The 22,985-nt window shown below is 41.2% G+C and overlaps 1 protein-coding gene across 7 annotated transcripts in view; it reads left to right on the top strand.

The window, feature by feature from the left end:
• The window catches only part of ARMC3 (armadillo repeat containing 3), a 121,378-nt gene that overhangs the window by 84,714 nt on the left and 13,679 nt on the right, over positions 1 to 22,985 (top strand). For 5 of the 7 annotated variants that reach the window (XM_017867444.1, XM_017867442.1, XM_017867447.1 and 2 more), the window contains 4 exons: positions 1,122 to 1,290; positions 4,141 to 4,238; positions 5,852 to 5,950; positions 6,390 to 6,506. In XM_017867444.1, the coding sequence (XP_017722933.1) occupies positions 1,122 to 1,290; positions 4,141 to 4,238; positions 5,852 to 5,950; positions 6,390 to 6,506 (483 nt within the window). The remainder of the gene's footprint in view (positions 1 to 1,121; positions 1,291 to 4,140; positions 4,239 to 5,851; positions 5,951 to 6,389; positions 6,507 to 22,985) is intronic. The other 2 variants (XM_017867445.1, XM_017867443.1) reach the window with 1 other exon arrangement.

Genomic DNA, 22,985 nt, shown 5'->3' with positions numbered 1-22,985 from the left:
ATGCCTTGGCTTGGAAGGCAGAGGGGTCCCCATTCATTGCATCTGAACGCTCCCTCACTGCCCTTGAAAAAAACACCTTCAATATTTTTTTCTAACCCCTTTATCTTGATGAATGCTTCTCTTTTACTTTCTTCTGCTACTGCCAAACAAATTCTATTTGTCTCCCAACTTTCAAGGCTAAAATTAAATGGGCAAGCTGTGTCTACCACCTCTATTTCTTTCCCACCCATCTCAAACTTTCACCAGAAGTCCACATTTCACCACCCTCACCAATCAGTTCTGTTGACCAAAAGCAGATGAATTTGTTGCCTTTAACACATCAGCGAACAGGGTTTTAAATTTCGTTTCTTTCTTTCTTTCTCTCTCTCTCTTTCTTTCGCCTTCCTTCCTTCCTTCCTTCCTTCCTTCCTTCCTTCCTTCCTTCCTTCCTTCCTTCCTTCTTTCCTTCCTTCCTCTTTCTTTCTTTTTTCTTTTCTTCCTTTTTTTCTTTCTTTTTTTTGGCAGAGTCTTGCTCTGTTGCCCAGGCTAAAGTGCAATGGTGCAATCTCAGCTCACTGCAACCTCTGCCTCCTGTTTCACAATTCTGCTGTCTCAGCCTCCCGAGTAGCTGGGATTACTTTTTTGTATTTTTAATAGAGATGAGGTTTTGCCATGTTAGCCAGGCTGGTCTCGCTCATGACCTCAAGTGATCAGCCCACCTCAGCCTCCCAAAGTGCTGGGATTACAGGCATGAGCCATTACATCCAGCCCCAGGTTTTAAGTTTCTATAGATAGGTTTTATTTATTAATTTCTAAACATTTGGATTCTTTGCATATATTGTCCAGTTAGATGAAAAAGTTGAGGTCCAATACTAATTTTGCTTTTAGATGAACAAAGAACTTTTTCCCCCAAAAGCGTCCTTTTCACCTGTTTGAACATGAGTTACTACTTGGCATATGTATCCTTAAGAAGGGCAGATTTGTCTTTATAATTCTGTCAGTATTACTTTAACTAAGAGGGTGGGGGAGGCTTTAAGCTCCATCTCCATTCTTCCTTCAGGGTCTGAAGTCAGTACATAAATGGAGACTCAGTATTCGATGGCTTGTATAAAGCGAGTAATGCTTTTTGCTTTTATTGACAGGGCTTTAGATATCCTTGAAGAAGTTAACCTATCAGGAACTCGGAAAAATAAATTCAGTGAGGCAGCTTATAATAAGTTGCTCAACAACAATCTTTCCCTGAAATACAGCCAGACTGGCTATTTGTCATCAAGTAACATAATTAACGATGGATTCTATGATTATGGTCGGGTAAGTGACAGCACTTATTTGCAGTTTAGTATGTACAATAATAATTTGTCTTTAATCCTGATGGCATTACACTGCAATTTCATAATCACCTAATGTAATTTATATATTTTTACAGGCAGAAACTTGAAAATCAGCACTTTATTCTTAACTTTAGTTATAAGATTTTGCATTTTTTTGTTCAGTTTTAACTAGAATCTGCTTACTTGTAATTAAATCAGCTTGCTAGTGGCAGTCTCAAGTTTCAGATAAGACACAAAAGAAGAGCTGGGTGGGCATGGTGATGCATACCTGTAGCCCCAGCTATTCAGGGGGCTGAAGCAGGAGGATTACTTGAGACCAAGAGCCCAGGAGTTTGAGGCTACAGTGCACTATGGTTGTGCCTGTGAATAGACATTGCACTCCAGCCCAGGCAGCATAGCAAGACCCTGTCAAAAAAAAAAAGTACAAAAGAAGGAGCAGGTGACATGGCTCATGCCTGTAATCCCAGAACTTTGGGAGTCTGAGGGAGGAGAATCACTTGAGGCAGGAGTTCGAGATCAGCCTGGGGAACATAGTGAGACCCTGTCTCTATAAAAAACTTTAAAACATTAACTGGGTATGGTGGCATGTATCTGTAGTCTGACCTACTCAGGAGGAGTTAGGAGGATGACTTGAGCCCAGAGTTTGAGGATGCAGTGAGCTATGATCACACCACTGCCCTCCAACCTGTCTTTTTTTTAAAAAAGTAGCACTCAAAATTTGGGGGTTCTATTATTTCTATTACATGAATGTTGAGAGAAGTGAGAAGCCAGAAATTAAAATATTGAGGACCCTTTTTACATGATTGGTTTAGTCAGTATTTTCTACTTCTTCTGGAAACCAAAAGCAATGAGGAGAATGGGGAAAATGTTAAAAACCCACAAATCCCATTTTAAGCAAAACTAGGAAGCAGATATGATCTGCAGACTTCAAAAAATGTTAAGGGTTGCCAAAAGCTCCCAAGATCAAGCAGAAGCTATGCAGGAAGAAAAAGGAAAAGGAAAAAAATATATCACAGAGAGGAACAAGGGAGCTAGAGATGGCAGAGCTCAGAAAGCAAGCACCACTAACCCTGTATACTTCCTGAGGTCACGGGAAAACTCAGAAGTGCAAAAGCTGTAAGTGTGGTTTGCCAGGCAGGTGCAAGAACTCAGGACACGGGGAGTGAGGCTGACAGCAGAAGCCTTCTTGGACCAATTTGGTTCCAAGAAGCAGAGGAGACAGGGCCATAAGTCACATCACTGAGCCCCGGTTGCAGGAAGCACTCAATCGTGGTAGTGGAGAACTAGAGAAAATTTGAATAATTCAAAACAGCTTCCCTAAAACTTGACTCTTACTCTCCCTTCTGCCTCCCCCACCTCCTGCCATTACCGCCGTACCCTGTAACACACATAAACCACTAAGAAATCGCTCCCAGGAAGCCCATCTCCTTCAATGATAATAATTTTAAAAGAATGTTGCAGCATCAGAACAAAGCAGCTTTAAGAAAACCAACGTGGGGCCGAATGTGGTGACTCACGCCTGTAATCCCGGCACTTTGGGAGGCAGAGGCGGGCAGATCATGAGATCAGGAGATAGAGACCATCCTGGCTAACACGATGAGACCCCGTCTCTACTAAAAATACAAAAATTAGCCGGCCATGGTGGCGCATGCCTGTAATCCCAACTACTCAAGAGGCTGAGGCAGGAGAATCACTTGAACCCTGGAGGCAGAGGTTGCAGTGAGCTGAGATGGCACAATTGCACTCCAGTCTGGGCAACACAGTGAGACTCCATCTCAATAAAAGGAAAAAAAAAAAAAAAAAAAAGAGAGAGAGAGAGAGAGAAATGAGAGGCGCCATAGAGGGAGAAGAGAGCAGGCAGAGGCAGGATGAGGGGCTCTGAAATGCTGGGGATCCCTGAGGTGGTGGGCAGTTGCAATTTTAGAAGTTGTGGTCAGGTGGGTCTCACTGAGGGGGTGATCATTTCCAAGCCAAAACTTGAAGGAGGTGAGGGCCTTAGTCCCGGGCAAATCTTGGGCTGGGGAAGTCCTGGGCAAATCTGGGGTTATTTTCTAGGCAGAGTGCCATGTGGTGAATATATGCTTGGCATGTGCTAGGCACAGCAGGAAGGCCGGTGCAGCTAGAGCTGGGCTAGCAAAGTGGGAAGAGAGCAGACCGGAGACCAGAGAGCTAACGAAGGCCAGGTCATGTGAGTCCTGGAGAACATTGGAAGGATGTGGCCTTTACTCTGAATGGAACAGGATCCATGGCAGGTCCTGGGCAGAAGAATGACAGGATTGGTCTTATTTTAAAAGGCTCACTTTTGCCTTCTTTCCAAAGGACCATGAAACGTATCTTGGATGAGAAAGGGATTCAACTATAACTTAATTGGAAAAAGATCTCAAAAGTGATCTAGTCTAGCCCTCTTCCTCCAAGCTGGTGAAACTGCCTGCACAGGGCTTTGTCTAGCCTACTTTTAGATACACTCAACACTTTTAGTCATCTGTTCCAGTATTCAATTACTTTTGCAGGCAGTCAGTTCTCCCTTAGGTATATAGATGGATTTGCCAATCCAAATACTTCCAGGGGCCAAGATGATAATGATGGGATGAAGCAGCTGAGTGTAAAGCAATCAAGATGATAAGGAACTGGATCTGTCCTGCCCAAAGGCAAGAACATCCACAAGCTTCAGGTTCCTATTTCTAATTTTATGTATGTATATTGTACATGTGTGTGTATGTGTGTGTGAAATGAGACAGCACAAACAGCTGAGAACATATTCTGTCTCTTTTCATTTTCAAAAATATGACCCATGCAGATACTACTTTTTGGTCCTTAAATTATCTTACAGATAAATCCTGGCACCAAACTGTTGCCTTTGAAGGAGCTCTGCTTACAAGAACCAAGTGACCTACGGGCTGTACTCTTAATCAACAGTAAATCTGATGTGTGAGTCTTTGCAGGGAGAGGGGAAGCAGGGAAGCACATATTGCTTGTTGTTGTTGTTTCTCCATCAACATGTGAATATGCGAAGATTCCCAGACTCTTTTCTCCTGTATCTAGCACCTCCATGAAAACAAACACCGGCTCGTAAACTCATAGCCTGACATGGAATAACCATGAAATAGCCACCACTGCAAATCAATGTGCTCTCTGCTCTCTCTTTGACTCCATACTGCCAGTCAGTTTCAAGTGTGTTCCTGAAGTCAAGGCCTCTTACCATGGAGTCATTGAAGAAAGTGTAAATAGCAGCAAACTGAGATGAATCCTGTTTACAGTTCTCCAGGACTATGTGCTAGAGTACAGTTACCACCCAACATTTTTCTTCTGAAATAAGAAGTAAATGGTAGAGCTAAAAATTAAAGCTTCCATGGTTTTCTTTAAAATGATCATGGCCGGGCACGGTGGCTTATGCCTGTAATCCCAGCACTTTGGGAGGCGGAGGCAGGCAGATCACAAGGTCAGAAGATCAAGGCCAACATGGTGAAACCCTGTCTCTACTAAAAAATACAAAAATTAGTTGGGTGTGGTGGCACACACCTGTAATCCCAGCTACTCAGGAGGCTGAGGCAGGAGAATCGCTTGAACCCGGGAGGCAGAGGTTGCAGTGAGCTGAGATTGCACTACTACTCTCTAGGCTGGCAGCAGAGCAAGATTCCATCTCAAAAAAAAAAAAAAAAAAAAGAGAGAGAGAGCGAGATCATGTATATCTATATATCCATATAGTATTTATGTGATACATTTTATACAAATAATTTCTGTTCTAGCTTATGAGAGGCTTTATAATAGTCTTTTTGCAGTGGCTCACACCTATAATCCCAACACTTTGTGAGGTTGATACAGGCAGATCTTTTGAGCTCAGGAGCTTGAGACCAGCTTGGACAACACAGTGAAACCCCAGCTATACAAAAAATACAAAAATTAGCCGGGTATGGTGGCGCATGCCTGTAGTCCCAGCCACTTGGGGGACTGAGATGGAAGGGTCGCTTGAGCTCTGGAGGTCAAGGCTGCAGTGAGCCATAATCGCACCACTGCACCCCAGCCTGGGCGACAGAGTGAGATCCTGTCTCAAAGAACAAACAAAGAAAAAATAACTTCTCCTTTATACTTCAAAAATAGTATGTCACTGTTAAAAGTCAGCTCCAGGCCGTGCTCGGTGGCTCACGCCTGTAATCCCAGCACTTTGGGAGGCTGAGGTGGGTGGATCATGAGGTCAGGAGATCGAGACCATCTTGGCTAACACGGTGAAACCCCATCTCTAGTAAAAATACAAAAAATTAGCCAGGCATGGTGGCAGGCGCCTGTAGTCCCAGCTACTTGGGAGGCTGAGGTAGGAGAATGGCGTGAACCCAGGAGGCAGAGCTTGCAGTGAGCGATATCGCGCCACTGCACTCCAGCCTGGGCGACAGAGCAAGACTCTGTCTCAAAAAAAAAAAGAAAGAAAAAAAGTCAGCTCCAGTTATGACTTTTGGAAAAAAATCTGTTTTGTGGACTAAAACCATAATCTATTGACAAATAGATTATTTTAATCTCTATATAATTTTAAATGTGTAAACTTTTAGTTCTCCACCTTCATCTATGGAAGATAAATCAGATGTTGGTTATGGACGAAGTATTTCTTCTTCATCTTCCTTAAGAAGATCAAGTAAAGAAAAGACCAAGTAAGAAAATGATGTTTTATCTATATGCAAATAACTTTCCCTTTAATTTGAGTGTGAAAAAATGTTTTAGATTTTAGATTTGGGCGACTTGGTTTTTATTCTTCTTATGGCAATACAGTTGCACAATTGCCTTTTACATTGCTATGGGAAATATCTCTGGAATGGGAGCCAGGAAATCTGGTTTCACATTTGATTTCGCCCTGTAGACCTGCAGTGATTTGGGCCACATGACTTAGTTTCTGTGTGGGTTTCCTTTCCTTAGCTGTGGATGAAATAATGCCGGGTCCCTGGCTTCATGATGGGGAAAGGAATCAAATCATATAATGAAATAAAAATTGTATAATGAAGTAAAATGCCTTGTAAGCTCTAAATGCAAATGTAATGTATTGTTATTTTCCATATGATTGAAATTGGTTGTGGTTTTTTTTCAAATGACAAGAAAAAATAGTTATCATTTTAGTGCTGGATTTGGATCTCCCATAGAAGACAAATCGGAGCCAGCTTCTGGACGAAATACTGTTCTCAGCAAAAGCGCCACCAAAGAAAAAGGATGGAGGTAAGAAAGTGTCCTGAGTTCCTCATTACCCAGCGAGACTGGTGGAAGGGAGGGGTGGCTCTTCAATAGGAAGCTTTCTTCTAACATCACTGTGTTGAACCAGGCAAGACTCATGAGATGAAATTAAAAGGAACTTGATTTTGTCTCTTACCATCTCTTTAAAACTTACCTGGAGAGAATTGTCTTCTGTCTCTGGCCAAAAACTCGGGTCACTTGGATCACTTGTAGGAACAACAGAGTCCTACAGTCGCTTTAATTAAAACATGACAACAGGGACAGCAGTCTTCAGACAGCCCTTTGAAAGCCCAACCCTGGGTAACCAACTTGGTGTGAGGGTTTCTGCCTCCCGCTGCTGCCTTTTGCAGGTGGGGAACCCCACACCCAGGTGTGTGGTCCTGCCCTCTCTCCTCCTGCCCCACTTTTGCTTCCACAGCCCTCCCCGCCTCCCTCACTGTCTCTGACCCTCCATGGGAAAAGGAACGAGGAGGAGGAGAGGCAAATAGGGCAACGCTCTTACTTGGTTGGGACAATTGTAATATCCTTTTAAGGTCTGTGCATTTTTTTTTTTTTTTCTGAGGCGGAGTCTTCCTCTGTCGCCCAGGCTGGAGTGCAGTGGCACCATCTCCTATCTTGGCTAACTGCAACCTCTGCCTCCCGGGTTCAAGCAATTCTCCTGCCTCAGCCTCCTGAGTAGCTAGGATTACAGGTGTGAGCCACCATGCTTAGCTAATTTTTGTATTTTTACTAGAGATGGGGTTTCACCCTGTTGGCCAGGCTGGTCTCGAACTGCTGACCTCGTGATCTGTCTGCCTTGGCCTCCCAAAGTGCTGGGATTACAGGCATGAGCCACCCTGCTTGGCCCTACATGTTTACATATTTTTAAAACATACTTCTCCTGTGAGAACTTTCCTGGATTCTTTGAAAAACTGTATTGAGTTATGGTAGACTTAAACCTGTAAGGGCCATGGTGGCATTGGAGGCTGTGGAGAGCGGATACCAGACCCCTGCTTTCCAAGGAGGCTGGGCCCCAGGTCTCCCAAGGCGTAGGCAGTGGTTTGCCTCCTCCTTAGACTGCTTTATCTTCTGCTCTGACTTTCTTCTCTGTTGTTACAGTCTCTGCTGCTCAATATTCTCATCACTGCTTCTCATCTGCTCCTGTGGTTCCAGTCCCATAGCTTCTGCTTGCTCTCTCCTCCCCTTCCCTGTCCTTCCCTTCCTTCCCTTCCCTTCTCTTCCCTTCCCTCCAGCTTCCCTCTCCTTCTCTTCCCTCTGCTTCTTTGTCCTTCCCCTCCCTCCCCTTACCTGTTCTTCTCTTCTCTTCCCTTCCCTTCCCTCCCGTCTCTTTCCCTTCCCTTCCCTTCTCTCTTCTTTCTCCCCTTCCTTCCCATTCCCTGACCTACCTTCTTCTCTCTCCTTCCCTTTCCTCTCCTCTCCTTCCTTTCCCTCCCCCCTCCTTCCTTTCTCTCCCCTATCCTTCACTTTCCCTTCCCTTTACTTCCCTTCCCTCCCCTTTCCCTTCTCTCTCCTCTCCTCGCTTTTCCTTCCCACCCCTTCCCTTCCCTCCCCTCCCCCTCCTTTCTCACCCTCCCCTCTCCTTCCCTTCCCTGTTCTTCCCTTCCCTCCTCTCTCCCTTCCTTTCCCTGTTCTTCTCTTCTCTTCCCTTCTCTTCCCTCCCCTCTCTTTCCCTTCCCTTCCCTTCTCTCCCCTTACTTCCCATTCCCTGACTACCCTCTTCCCTCTCCTTTCCTTTCTTCTCTTCTCCTTCCTTTCCCTCCCTCCTCCTTCCTTTCCCTCCTCTTTCCTTCCCTTTCCCTCCCCACTCCTGCCCTTCCCTCCCCTCTCTTTCCTTCCCTCCCCTCTTTCCTTCCCTCCCCTCTCTTTCCCTTCCCTCCCCTCTCTTTCCCTTCCCTCTCCTCTCCTTTCCTTTCCTTCCCTTCCCTACCCCCTCTTTCCTTTACCTCCCCCTCCTTCCCTTCCCTTCCCTGTTATTCCCTTCCCTCTTCTCTCTTTCCCTTTTCTCCTCTCTCCTTCCCTTCCCTCCTCTCTCCTTCCCTTTCCTTTCCTTTCCTTTCCTTTCCATTCCTGGTCCTTCTCTTTTCTTTGTTTTGCTCTGCCCTACCCTTTGGCCTCTCTGAGCTTCTCTCCAATGGACTAAAAGCTCCTCAAGAACAAGGACATGTTCTTATTTGAACAATTTCTTTTCATCCCCTGTATTTAGTGCAGTGCCTGACTGGCACTCACAGGCATTCACATTTATTCAAAAGAACAGAAATCCAAACTTTGGCAGGAAAAGATTATTTCTGACAAGTTCCACACTTGTAAACAATGCATCTGGAGCAAATAGGTTACCTTCTCTTTATCTCTGTTTCCTCATCCATAAAACTGAAATAAAAATAGAACTGTTTTTCATAGTGCTGTTGTAAGCCTCAAGTAAGTCACTACGTGTGAAATGCTTAGCGCAGTGCCTGGCACATGGTAAACAGTCAACAAATGTCAGCTCCTGTTGCTATTATTATTGTTGTAATAAGCAGTTGCAAGGAGCCAAAACCCACTCCAACTGTACAAGGATATAAAGGAATTCAGTGCAGGGATGCAGAGGGTCCTCAATGGGACAGGTGACAACTGCAGGGCCCGCCCATCTCTCTTCCTCTCTTTCTCCCTCCACCTGCATGGTAACTTACTTGCACTTGCTTCCTTGCTTGCTTTTTTTTAACGGCCTCACCTCTAACTGTAGCTTGCATGTGGCGTGGTTTGCTAAGGGACCAAATCTGGCCCCAGTTCCAAAACAGCCTTCCAGTTCAAAAGCCTGGCAGCAATCAAGTACAATCTCTCTCTGTCTCTTTGTGCATTTTCAGGAGACTCAATCTCATTTTCACAGGCCATCCGGAACGTTGGCTGCCTCTGAAACAAGTGTTCCCCTTTAGTCTACCCAGTTATGGCCCTGGGAAAGACTCAGCCTTCTGCTGCCTTGCTAGGGACAGGCCACTTGACTGATGAGCAGCCACAGGACCCTGTTGTACATGTAGTCCCTCAATCAAAGTGTACCTTTCCCTCTGGTCCTCACCCAGACGGGTGAACACATCAGCTTTCATCTTTAGTTCTTCTGCTTTTCTTGGCTTTTTAAAATTGTCTTATTTTTCTTACATCTCAATCTGGTTCTTAATCCTAAACCTTTTGGGCAATCCTTCTGGGTGGGAACTCACTTTGTGTACTTGCAAATATCAAGCTGCTAATCTTCACACAGCTATAGTTTGCTTTATTGTGATATTTGACACTGACATTTTCCATAACACTGTGAAGCACTCACATCTTGATCTCATTAGATCCATGTCACTTTGTTCTATGGATAAATCCCTTCTTTGTTGGCCCTTGGTGCTATCTTTTCATCCTTTGCAATACCGTAAATATCAGAGTTCTCCTATTCCTACTCTCCATAGTTTTAGCTCCCATTCCAAAGCTGAGACCCTTCTCTTGAGTCCAGACCTGTGTGTCCAGTTGCCTGGTGGAGTCCTCTGCCTTTTCACTCTGAAGGCACCTTAAGTTCAATATGTTCCAACCTGACCTCATTGTTCACCGCAGCTCCCAAGCTCCCTCCCCGTCTCTTCCCTATGCTTGTTCATGTTAACCATATTCCCATACAATCACCCATGCCTAGGAATCATCTTGAAGTCCTTCTCATTTATCCCCAATATGGAATGACCAAGACAGTCCTATCCACTCTATGTCTTAACTCTCCTACATCTATTTCTTCCTTTCGTTTTCACTTTTACTTCCCTAGTTCAGGCCTTTTTGTTGTATGTCAATCACAGCAACCTCCTTATTGTACTGTAAATCCTCCCACTTTCACATAGCCCTACATAAATCCATCCTCCATGCATGTGCCCCCAGAGGTGCAAGGTCCCACCTTTTTTTTTTTTTTTTTTTTTTTTTGAGACAGAGTCTCACTCTGTCACCAGGGTGAAGTGCAGTGGTGTGATCCTGGCTCACTGCAACTTCTGCCTCCCAGGTTCACACAATTCTCATGCCTCAGCCTCCTGAGTAGCTGGGATTACAGGTGTGTGCCATCCATCATGCCCAGCTCTTTTTTTTTTTTTAATTTTTATTAGAGATGGGGTTTTATTAGAGACCATGTTGGCCATGCTTGTCTCAAACTCCTGGCCTCGTGTGATCCGCCCACCTTGGCCTCCCAAAATGCTGGCATTACAGGCGTGAACCACCATGGCCAGCCACTACACACCTTTTTAAATGAAAGTCAGATCATATGACTCTGCCTAAAACAAAGTTCCCTCTCATAGCTGAAGCCCAAACTCCAAGCATGGCCTACCCTGGAATAGCCTTTCTTGTTTTGTGGCAAGTTCCTATTCATTATTTTCCTTACAGCTTTGTTTTTGTGAAGCCTTATCTGATCATACCAGGGTAAATATTTACTTTGTGCCCATTTTTTGTGAATTTGGGTTTTTAATTATTTATTTAGCTATAGTTTTTTCTCACTTTATTGAGGCTTAATTGACAAATGAATTATTATGTACATTTAAACATGATGTTTTGATATCTGTGCACACTGTGAAATGTTTACCATGATTAAGTTAATCAACACTTCCATCACCTCACAGAGTTCCCTTTTGTTTTTTGTAGTTCTGTGGTGAGAACATTGAAATTTACTCTCTTAGTAAATTTCATGTATACAATACAGTATTATTGGATATAATATAATGTCTCCAGGCTGTACATAAGATCTCCAGAACACAGCCATCAGTCATCCCGTGAAACTGAAACTCCTCTGTGAATGGATTCCATCTCATCCATAGCCTGCACTGATTTGTGTTGATTAATGTTCTTTCTTACTAAACAATGAGCTGTTTGAGATCCAGGACCATGCCTTTTTTTTAAATCTTTATATCCATAGAGCCTAGAATAGTATCAGGCTCATCAAGGGCAGTAAAAAATGATTTATCGATTAAATATTAAAAATTACTTTAATTATTGAATGCTGCTTGTTGAAAGGAACAGATGTTTGACTCCTTTACCATATGCCCAGGGAGAACAAATATAAACTAATGAGAATAATTATTCCTTCTTTGTACTGTCTTCACTCTCCCTCCTTCTCCGCACATTCTGGCAGCTCACTCCCCATTTCAAGATAAACCCTGATACACTCCTAGGATTTAAGAGGATTTTGGCATGAGGGTTAACTCAGAGACTTTGGATTCAGACACAACTGCCTTGGTCTTCTGAACTGTAAATGAAAATGATGATCCCTGCCTCTAAGAGCTGCTGTAAGAGGCGATATGGTGTGAGGAAAGTGCCTGACCATCGCCTAGCACACTTGGATCTCGATGTGTGTCCCTTCTCTCTTCCCTTCTTAGCCTTTGGTCCACTGAGGGGTAGATTAGCCATAGCCTTGTTGTCCTGTTGTCTATCTTTTGGTCAACCCTTCTTGTCTTGTGACTATTAAAACTTTGGACTCCTAGAAATAGAATAAAATATTTTAACTGCATTCATCTGGTAAGCCACTAAAAATATTTTATGTTAAAAAGAGTGAGACATGTTTTGCTATGTTAAAAATAGCAAAGACATGGGATCAACCTAAATGCCCATCAATGATAGACTGGATAAATAAAACGTGGTATATATACACCATGGAATATTGTGCAACCACAAAAAAGAATGAAATCATGTTCTTTACAGGGACATGGATGGAGCTGGAGGCCATTATCCTTAGCAAACGGATGCAGGAACAGAAAACCAAATATTGTGTGTTCTCACTTATAAGTGGGAGCTAAATGACAAGAGCACATGGACCCATAGAGGGGAACAACACACACTGGGGCCTACTGGAGGGTGGAGGGTGGCAGGAGGGAGAGGATTGGGAAAAATAATGAATGGGTACTAGGCCCAGTACCTGAGGGGTGAGATAATCTGTACAAAAAAAACAAAAACAAAAACCATGACACAAATTTGCCTATGTAACAAACCTGCACATATACCCCTGAACTTAAAATAAAAGTTAAAAAAAATTTTAACAGAAGGTCATAAAGGAAAAAGATAAATAAAAAGACTGAGCGATAGTGACAAAGAATAATGAGACATCAAGAAGCATAGAGTGGCTACATTTTTGAAAGGGAGAGGATAGAAGAGATGGGAAAGAAGTAAGATCAATTACATGTGAAGTGTTCGGAAAGTATGGATTTCTTTTTCCTGATGAATATCATTACCATGCAACATGTAAACTCAAATCTCTGTCTCCTGGGTGACCAGGCACCATATTACTTTTGGTTTCGAAGGCTTTAGTTATACTCCCCTTCATGGCAAAACACTCATAGGAGATGTGATTAATTCATTTTCTGGTTATCCACTCTCCTCCTTCCTTAGTCTTCACTGAAACCAACATATCTAACATTTCTTCTAAAGCTTTTCCTTATAGAGGACACTTGAATGTAAACAACATTTACATTAAAACATTACATTAAAACAGCATTCACTAGACCTGTTTGTGAAATGTATGATAAGTTCTATCTACACTATTCTTTCGTATTCAGACCCGTTTTCATGAACATTCACTTGATTGAACGAGTTTATTATACATATTTAAAAGTTATTTTTCTGTCTCCTTTTTCATATCCTCTTTCCACACTGTTTATATCTACAGCATTTTAGATATTTACAGCAAATGCTTTAACACTTCTGTTACTCAGACAACCTTGATCTACAGGATAATGATTTCCTAAAACATTTTTGTTTTTAAAATAATTTCCCACTACCCTCTTTTTACTCGTAACTTAACTGTTGTGGCTTGCTTCTTCCCTCAAATCTTGACTATTAAAGTCTTTCAGAAACAGATATTATCTCCTAGTCACATGTAAACACCTTCTCACCTTCTTTTCTACAATTTGTTCATTCAACAAATCCTTATTGAGCACCTTCTATGTGCCTGGAATTGTTCCAGTGCTGGAGATACAGCAGTAAACAAAAGCCTTTGCCTTCATAGAACTTACATCCTAGTGAGAAGACAGACAATAAAGAAATACACACACTCACACAATCAGACACTACCCAGAAAAAATCCTCTCTCTACTTTGAACGATGCCTTGTTCCCATCCTTTTGGAATAGATTGGGTGGATTAGGACACCTGATCCGAATACATTTCTTTCAACATTGAACTCCTGGAGACTTTCATATCTTTATCAGTCATGTGGAATTTATTGAATGCTGCCTAATATTGTGATTATTTTCCACATAACAAAATCTTCTTGCTTAAATTGAAACCCCAAATGGGCTGGGTTCATGACCTGTATTTCTCCCACCAGCCTTGTCCTATAATTATGTATTTAAATGGTCAATGGTATCAAAAAGGAGCAAGGGATTAAACTTTGAAAATGTCAATACGCGATTTAGAGCCAGCCAAATATTCTATATGTTTACCTGCTCTCCTTTTCATCCACCTATGAATGTAGAAAAATAACCTTAGAGCTTTGGATCCCACAGTAAATCCCTGTTTCCTGAGGTAGTTTTGCTAAAGTTTCTGTAGGAGAGGTAAAAGTTCTGCTGTCTTTAACCAAAAACGAATGCTCTGAGAGTTAATTTTACCAGAGTTAATTTTATAACTTCCAAGTGTTTATTTCCATATGCATGAAATGTATGTAAGTACTGAAGCCCTTATTAATATAACCTGGCAGCCTTCAGGGGAAAGAAGTTAAAAAGAAATGCTTCTATTTATAGCAATAAGAAACTACAGTTCAGGAGTTCCAGAAAATTCTTTTTAATCATTCCTAAGATTGCCTTTCCCGAAGGTGTATCAGAGATTTTCTCCTTCATGCCAAATGATTCCTTATTCTTACATCAAGTAGCACGCTCTTTGAGAAACACTCCTGCCTCTGTTTTGTAGATAACTCTGAATAGTCACTCTATTCAGTGACTGAGTATTGGACTGACTATTGGAACTGAGCTCTCCAATCCTACAATGCCATCTTGCAATTTTAGAAAACAGGTGAACCTATCTGTGCTTCCAGCACTTCTAATTGACCTTCCTACCATTGGTTTCCAATTTACTAAAATCTTAACTATGTATGTGATGATGTCCAATTTATTATTATTATTATTTTTACAAATAAGAGAAAGGGGTTAAGATGATCTCTCTGGGAAATATTAACTTTTGCTTAGAGATTTTATCAGAATGTATGATGGGTGCATTCAATGATATATGATTAACCTCTCTACTTGGCTGCAGCAAATACAATATTTAATTAGAAAGTATAAGACTTTTAGTACTTGTTATAACTAATATAGAGCTTTGTAATTCTCAAATAGCAGTTGACAGGATTATTTTTCTATTCTTTTCTTCAAAATAAAAAGAAAATTCATCTGGACCTCAGTCAATTCTTCCCTCCCACCTTGTGCTTCAAGTAATACTTAAAGATAGATAATTCCCAACCCCCCCTAATTTACTGCTAGTGTAACAGATGCTCAATACGCGTGAGTATATAAGAAGTGATTGACCAGGCATGGTGGCTCACGCCTGTAATCCCAACACTTTGGGAGGCCGAGATGGGTGGATCACTTGAGGTCAGGAGTTCAAGATCAGCCTGGCCAACATGCTAAAACCCTATCTCTACTAAAAATACTAAAATTAGCTGGTTGGGGTGGCAAATGCTGGTAATCCCAGCTACCTGGGAGGCTGAAACAGGAGAATCTCCTGAGGCTGGGAGACAGAGGTTACAGTGAACCAAGATTGCACTACTGCATCCCAGCCTGAGCAACAGAGTGAGACTTCCTGTCAAAAAACAAAATAAAACAAAACAAAACAAAACAGGTGCTTCACCTGCTTGGTCTGGCCTAGCCCCATTTTCTTGATTTCTTGACCCTCTGACACAGTTGTTGTTTTAAGTTCCTTGTTCTCAAGAAGCAACAAAATAAAAGCTGCAATCAAAGCTACTGTGTAATCTTAATATTGTCCAATCCTATTATAATGAACAAGGTGTGTAAGAAAATCTGCCCTCAGAAAACACGCTAATGTCACGGAGAACAGTGTGGTAGATATGTAGATATTTAGATAAGGCAACAATTATTTTTAATAATAAACAGAAGCATTTATTTACATATCACTGGTTAATTGACAAAATTCTGCTGGAAAAATGGAAATGAACTAGCAGCATTAATAAGTACTGAAGCCCTTATTAATATAACCTGGCAGCCTTCAGGGGAAAGAAGTTAAAAAGAAATGCTTCTATTTATAGCAATAAGAAACTACAGTTCAGGAGTTCCAGGAAATTCTTTTTAATCATTCCTAAGATTGCCTTTCCCGAAGGTGTATCAGAGATTTTCTCCCTCACGTTGACCGTGAGTCGGGAATTAGAAACAGCATTGTCCTCGTTGGAGCTTCACCTACTCAAAGTCCCACCCAGGCCTGTGCTGGAGACTTCTCTCATCACGCAAAAGAGCTAAAGTCCTTGGGCAGGGAAGCAGGTCTGTGGTCCCGGCTGGGGTTGTAGGACAGCCTCCCAACCCACACTGGAGTCACCAAACTGTGGGAAGTCCTGGAAACTTATGTTCTCATTTCATTCGTTTTTAGACCCTCTGCCCAAGGTCATGTTTGGCCATAGATGGTGCCTCTTGATCTATCTCTGTGTGACTGTGCGTCAGCCAAGAACCTGTGTGCTTTAAAACCAAAAAGGCATTTATAATGTCATCATTTATTAGACTTGCATCTTGGTAATTATTAAGGAAAAGAGCTAAAACCAAAACTCGAAAAGGGTAGGCTGCGTCCTGGCACAGCTGTGAAGTGAGAAGGCTGTGACTCCCCTGATCCCTGCATCTTCCCCTTCTAGATTTCCCTGAGTTCCTTGCAAAGCTGCTCTAGTGAGTGGCTGTGGACATCCTCCCCACTGCCTCCCAGAGGGCTGTCCAGCCTCACTGCCGGTTCTCCCAATGTGGGCTCTCAGCTAGCAGTGGAAAGTAGAGAAAGTAAGCCTTGCCGAGGCACAAATGATAGATAAGCCGTTATTTACCAGCCTAGAAGTATTTTAACAAAATGATGATTGCCTCCTTTGATACTGAAAATGTTCAAGTTTGTGTCAAGCTGTTTAGGGGTGTTTGGTGCAGAGTAAAAAGTGGGGTGCAGGTCATCAGGTCACACCAGCATCCCCTAGGGTGAGATGCAGAAAGTGAATAAAGACAGGCATTCCATCTATAGTGTTAGAATATAATTTGTATACAAGTAAAATCATAACTCTCATGTAAATATAAAGTGAATACACAGCAAGGTTTATTTTAAAATTGATTTCTGTATACAATTCTATGAATTTTAACAAAAGTGGAGATTTATATAACCATCATCACAACCAGGATACAAAACAGTTCCACCACCCCAGATAATCCTAACCCCTGGTATTCTCTATTTGTTCTCTGTTACTGTCGTTTTTCTGTTTTGCTTTGTTTTGTTTTTTTAGAGACAGGTTCTCACTTTGTAGAGTTCAGGCTGGAGTGCAGTGGCATGATCTTGGCTCACTGCAACCTCCACTCACTGCAGCTTCAACCTCCTGGACTCAAGTGATCCTCCCACCTCAGCCTCCCGAGTAGCTGGGACTATAGGTGTGCACCACCACACCCAGCTAATTTTTGTAAGGTTTCGCCATGTTGCCCAGGCTGGTCTGGAGCTCCTGAACTCAAGCAGTTCGCCTGCCTCTGCCTCCCAAAGTGCTGGGATGACATGCGCAAGCCATCATCGCACAGCCACGCCTGTTCGTCTTTTTGAGAATACCACATGAATAGGATCATACAGTGTGTAATCTTTGAGACTGGCCTTTCCACACAGTGTAATGCCTTTGAGATTCTTCTGAATTGTTTTGTGTATCAGTAGTTTATTTCAGAGTATTATTTCATTGTATGGGTATACCATGGTATATGTCCATGCACCTGTTAAAGGACAATTGAGTTGTTTCCAGTTTTTGTTGATCATGAATAGAGCTGTTATAAGCATTCATGTGTGTGTGAATGTAAGGGTTTTTGTTGTTGTTGTTGTTGTTGTTTTGGTGGAGTCTCACTCTCTTGCGCAGGCTGGAGTGCAGTGGTGCGATCTTCTTGGCTCACTGCAACCTCCGCCTCCTGGGTTCAGGCAATTCTCCTGCTTCAGCCTCCCGAATAGCTGGGATTATGGGCATGTGCCACCACACACAGCCAGTTTTAATTTCTCTAGGGTAAATACCTGGGAATGGGATTTCTGGGTCATATGGTAACTGTATGTTCAACTTTATAAGTACTAGCAAACTTTTCCAGAGTAGCAATAGCATTTTGCATTCTCACTGGCAATGTATGAGAATGCCAGGTGCTCCACATCCTTGCTGGCACTTGGGATTGTTAGTATTTATTTATCTATTCTAATATGCAAATAGGGGTATCTCATCATGATCTTAATTTGCATTTCCCTAATAGCTAATGATGTTAACTTTTTTTTTTAATGTGCTTATTTGCCATCTTTATATCCTCTTTGGTGAAGTATCTGTTCGAGTATTTTGTCCATTTTTTAAAATTGGGATTTTGTTTTTGCTTTTTCTCAACTTTTATTTTAGGTTCAAGGGGTACAGGTGCAGGTTTGCTACGTGGGTAAATTCTGTGTTATTGAGATTTGGCATATGAATGATCCTGTCACCCAGGTAGCGAGCCCAATTCCAATAGGTAGGTTTTCAACCCTTCCCCACCTCTCAGCCTCCCCTACCTAGTAGCCCCCAGTGCCCTGGTGTCTGTTGTTCTCATCTTTATGTCCATGTATACACAATGTTTAGCTCCCACTTATAACTGAGAACAAGTGGTATTTGGTTTTCTGTTCCTGCATTAATTCACTTAGGATAATGACCTCCAGCTGTATCTATGCTGCTGAAAGGGACATGATTTTATTCTTTTATATGACTGCATTTTATTCTATGGTGTATACATACCACATTGATGGACATCTAGGTTGATGCCATGTATTTGCTATTGTGAATAGTGCTGCAATGAACATAGGAGTACATGTGTCTTTTTGGTACAATGATTTATTTTCCTTTGGGTGTACACCCAGTAATGGGATGGCTGGGTCAAATGGTAGTTCTAAGTTCTTTGAAATCTCCAAACTTTTTTCCACAGTGGCTGAACTAATTTACAATCCCACCAACAGTGAATGAATGCTCCCTTTTCTCCACAACCTTGCCAACATCTGTTATTTTTTATTTTTTTAGCATTAGCCATTCTAACTGGTGTGAGATGGTATTCTCATTATGGTTTTGATTTGCATTTCTGTAATGATTAATGAATTTGCACGTTTTTTCATGTATTTGTTGGCCGCATGTATGTCTTCTTTTAAGAAGTGTCTGTTCATGTCCTTTGCCCATTTTTAATGGGGTCATTCATTTTGTGCTTGTTGAATTGTTTAAGTTCTGTATATATTCTGGATATTAGACCTTTGTTGGATGCATAGTTTGTGAATACTTTTCCCCATTCTGTAGGTTGCCTGTTTACTCTGTTGATAGTTTCTTTTGCTGTGCCGAAGCTGTTTTTTTTTTTTTACTGTTCAGTCTTGAGCATTCTTTGTCTTATATATGAGTCTTCTGTTGACCATGTGGCTTGCAAATATTTTCTCCCACTCTGTACCTTGTCTTTTAATTTCCTTAGCAGTATCTTTCTCAGAGCAAAAGTTTTTAATTTTGATGAAGTCAAATTTGTCAAAATTTTATTTTATAGATTGTGCTTTTGGTGTCATGTCTAAAAACTCCCTGCTTCTTGAAGAATGCCTTGAAAAAATATGTATATTTATATTTATATCTATAGAGTGTTTACATATATATATAGGCTAACCCTAGATCAAGAAGATTTCCTCCTTTGTTTTCTTCAAAATATTGGATGCTTTTAGGTTTTCTATTTAGGGCTAGCATTAATTTTGAGTTAATTTTTACATTAAATGTGAGGCTTATGTTGAAATTTACTTTGCATATGAATATATAATTGTTCCAGGAAGATTTGGTGAAAAGCGACATTTGTCTCTCTTGAATTATGTTTGTACCTTTGTCAAGAATCACTTGATGACTTCCTGCAGATCAAGTTGACCTAGTCAACACTAGTCTGTGTCTAGTTTTTCTTTTCTCCTCCCTGCTAAATAGAACTATTAACCCTGGAAATAATGCAAGAGGCAAACAAAGGAGAACTCCAAAGGAAGCAGGAAGAAGGTGAACTGCCTGGGGACCCTATGACTGGGGAAAAACACAGCAGCAAGGCATCTTATATTCCCTCATCTAACAGAAGGTCCCCCAGCCTAGCAACAGAAAGCAACTAGTAGTCATTTGACAACACTAGGCAAACTCAGTGGCAATGACAAGGGGGTTGATTGGAGCCCCACTAACGCTAGGAGTCTAGAGTAAGCAAACGTCTCTTCTGACAGCCAGAGACCCCTTCCTTTTCCCCCTGTCCACTCCTAGACCTACCAAGACCTCTCAAGGCAGCTGGGAAGCAGTAGCAAGAGGGACCCAGACACAGCAAGTGTACCTGAGGGCCTGAGACTTGCCTCTCCCACCCAGAGATACTGGAGTGGCCAGAAGGGACCTGCTTAGCCCAGGATGTGGCCAGCCTGGGAAGCTGCTTTGTCCCAATAAGCGTGAGACTCCCTCTCCCACTGAGAAACATTGGGCAGGTGGGTGGAACCTGAAAGAAAGACCTAAGCACAATAAGTACCCTGGCACAGGACACTCCTTTGTCCCCATGGCGTTGAGTCTACCTTCCCTCACCAAGAGACATGGAGTGGGGGATGACAGTAGGGAGACATCTTGCCACAAAGGTCCTCTCCATCTTACACAGGCTAGGGGAAACCAGCCACAACAAGTCCCTGCCTAGGGAAGCCTCTGGGTCCTTGTAGCCCTGAAATACCTATCCTTCACAAAGAGTCCCAGAATGGGGAAACCCCTTGTGTTCCTTCAGATAACACCAGGAAGGACCAGTGGGAGTCCCAGCAGCCTAGTTAAACCAAGCAGAAAAACACATACACTCACTGAAAGTGTCTGAAAATTAAAGTGTCATTGGAATCACTGCCTACAAAAGTAGTCCAGGACGTCCATGCAGAACTCCAGGGAGACTGCTTGCTAAAATAAATAAATAGACCCAGAGTTTCCCAATATAATGGACAACATATCCAGATTATGACCAAAAAAAGATCTATCATATCAGGAACCAAGTAAATCACAATACCAATGAAATGATAATCAGTTAATGCCACCATGAAGATAAATCAGATGTTGGAATTATCTGACCCGGATTTTAAAGCAGTCATCATGAATGTGCCTCAACAATCCATTACAAATTTTCTTGAAATAACTGAAAAAATAGAAAATTTCAGCAACAAAAATAGCAGTTATAAAAAAGGAACCAAATAGAAATTATAGAACTGAAAAATATAATAAATTAAAAAATCTCACTGGAAGGACACAATAATAAAGTGGAGATGACAGATGATAGAATCAGCTAACTTGAGGACAGAGCAGTAGAATTCACTCAACCTATGTAACCAAGAGAAAAATTAACTGGCAAAAAAAATGAACAACACCTCAGGGACTTATGGGACAATAATAAAAGATCCAACATTCATATCATTGCAGTTCCAGAAGGAGAGGAGAGAGGGTAGGACTGAAAGAGTATTCAAATAGGTAATGATTGAAAACTCCCCACATTTGGTGAAAGATATAAACCTTTTGATTAAAGAAGAGAAGATTCGAAATAGGATAAACCCAAAGAAGTCAATACTAAGTATATTATAATTAAACTTCTGAAATCAAAAGACAAAAATCTCTTGAAAGCAGCCAAAGAAAAACTATGCATTTCTTACAGGAAAACACCAATTCAAGTGACAGTGGCTTTCTTATTTGAAACTATAGAAGCCAGGTGGAAGTGGCATATTTTTCAAGTGCTGAAAGAAAAGAACTGTCAACCACAAGTATCTGGTGAAACTATTCTTCAGCAATGAAGAAGACAAATAAAACCCTCCTCAGGTAAATGAAAACTAAACAACTTACAGTTAGCAGGCCTATCCTAACAGATTGGCTAAAGAATGTTCTTCAAACAGAAAGGAAATGATGAAAGAATCCAGAGGGATCAGGAAGAAAGAGGAAATATATATATATCCATGCAGTAGACAATCCATTGCATTGTCAGTAGACAAGCCTCATGAGTTTTATAAGTCACATTTGATGATTGAAACAAAATGTATAACATCTGATACTCAAGACAATGATATTTTAAAGTAAAGGAAGTAAAGACACCTGAAAGGAGGTGAGGCTTTCATACTTTACTTGAAGCAGTAAAATGTGGATACCAGTACACTGTGATAAGCCATATTTGTATATTGTAATATCTACTGTAACCACTAAAAAACCCATACAAAAAGCTACGCTCAAAAAACCATAAATAAGTCAAGGTGGAATCCTAAAAACAATGTTCGAGTAACACACAAGAAGGCAAGAAAAGAAGAGCAGAGGAATAAAAACCAATCAAAAGACAGATTGGCAGAGTGGATAAGAAGTTACGATCCAGCTATATGCTGTTTAAAGAAACTCACTTCAAATTCATTTAACGTAGGTAGGTTGAAAGTAAAAGGATGGACAGGAGTGGGTTTTAAAATATCTTATGAATTAGACTACAGAACAAAGAAAATTACTAGAGATAAAGAGGGACATTATATTAATGATCAAACGAATTAATCTGTGAGGAAGACATAATGATCTAATGTGTGTGAACCAAACAACAAAGCCTCAAAATAAATGAAGCAAAAAAAACTTGATAGCACTAAAAGGAGAATTTGACAAGTTCACAACTATATTTGGGACCTCAACACTGTCCCCGACCCCCAGCAACTGGTAGAACTTCTAAGTGGAAAATTTGCAAGGATATAGAAGATTTGAGCAACAGCAGCAACCAAAAAGATCTCATTGATATATGTAGAACACTCCAACAATAACAGCAGAATACACATTTCATTAAAAGTGCATGTGAAAATTCACAAATATCCTGAGCCATATAAAAAACCTCAGGAAATTTTAAAAACTTGAAATTATACATAATATGTGCAATAATCATGATAGAATCAGACTAGAGATTAATAACAGAAATACAACAAGAAAATCTCTAAACACGAAAATTGAATGATGCACTTCTCAATAATCTATGGGACACAAAAGGATATCTCAAAAAAATTAAGAACATTGGACTGAAAGAAAATTAAAACATATCAAAATTTGTGGGGCCCACTTAAAGGACTGTTGAGAGGAAAATCTATTGTACTAAATGCTTACGTTAGAAACAAAAAGAGGTCTCAAATCAGTAATCTCAGCTTCTACCTCAAGAAACTAGAAAAAGGAGAGCAAAACACTCCCAACACAAACAGAAAGAAGGAAATAATGAAGGTCAGAAATCAATGAAATTTAAAACAGAGAAACAATAGAGAAAATCAATGAAATAAAAATCTGGTT

This window comes from Rhinopithecus bieti, unplaced genomic scaffold (assembly GCF_001698545.2).
Source record: "Rhinopithecus bieti isolate Rb0 unplaced genomic scaffold, ASM169854v2 scaffold_3041, whole genome shotgun sequence".
NCBI lineage: Eukaryota > Metazoa > Chordata > Mammalia > Primates > Cercopithecidae > Rhinopithecus > Rhinopithecus bieti.
Note: the sequence above shows the minus strand (reverse complement) of the source record. Positions and strands in the feature narration are given on the sequence as shown.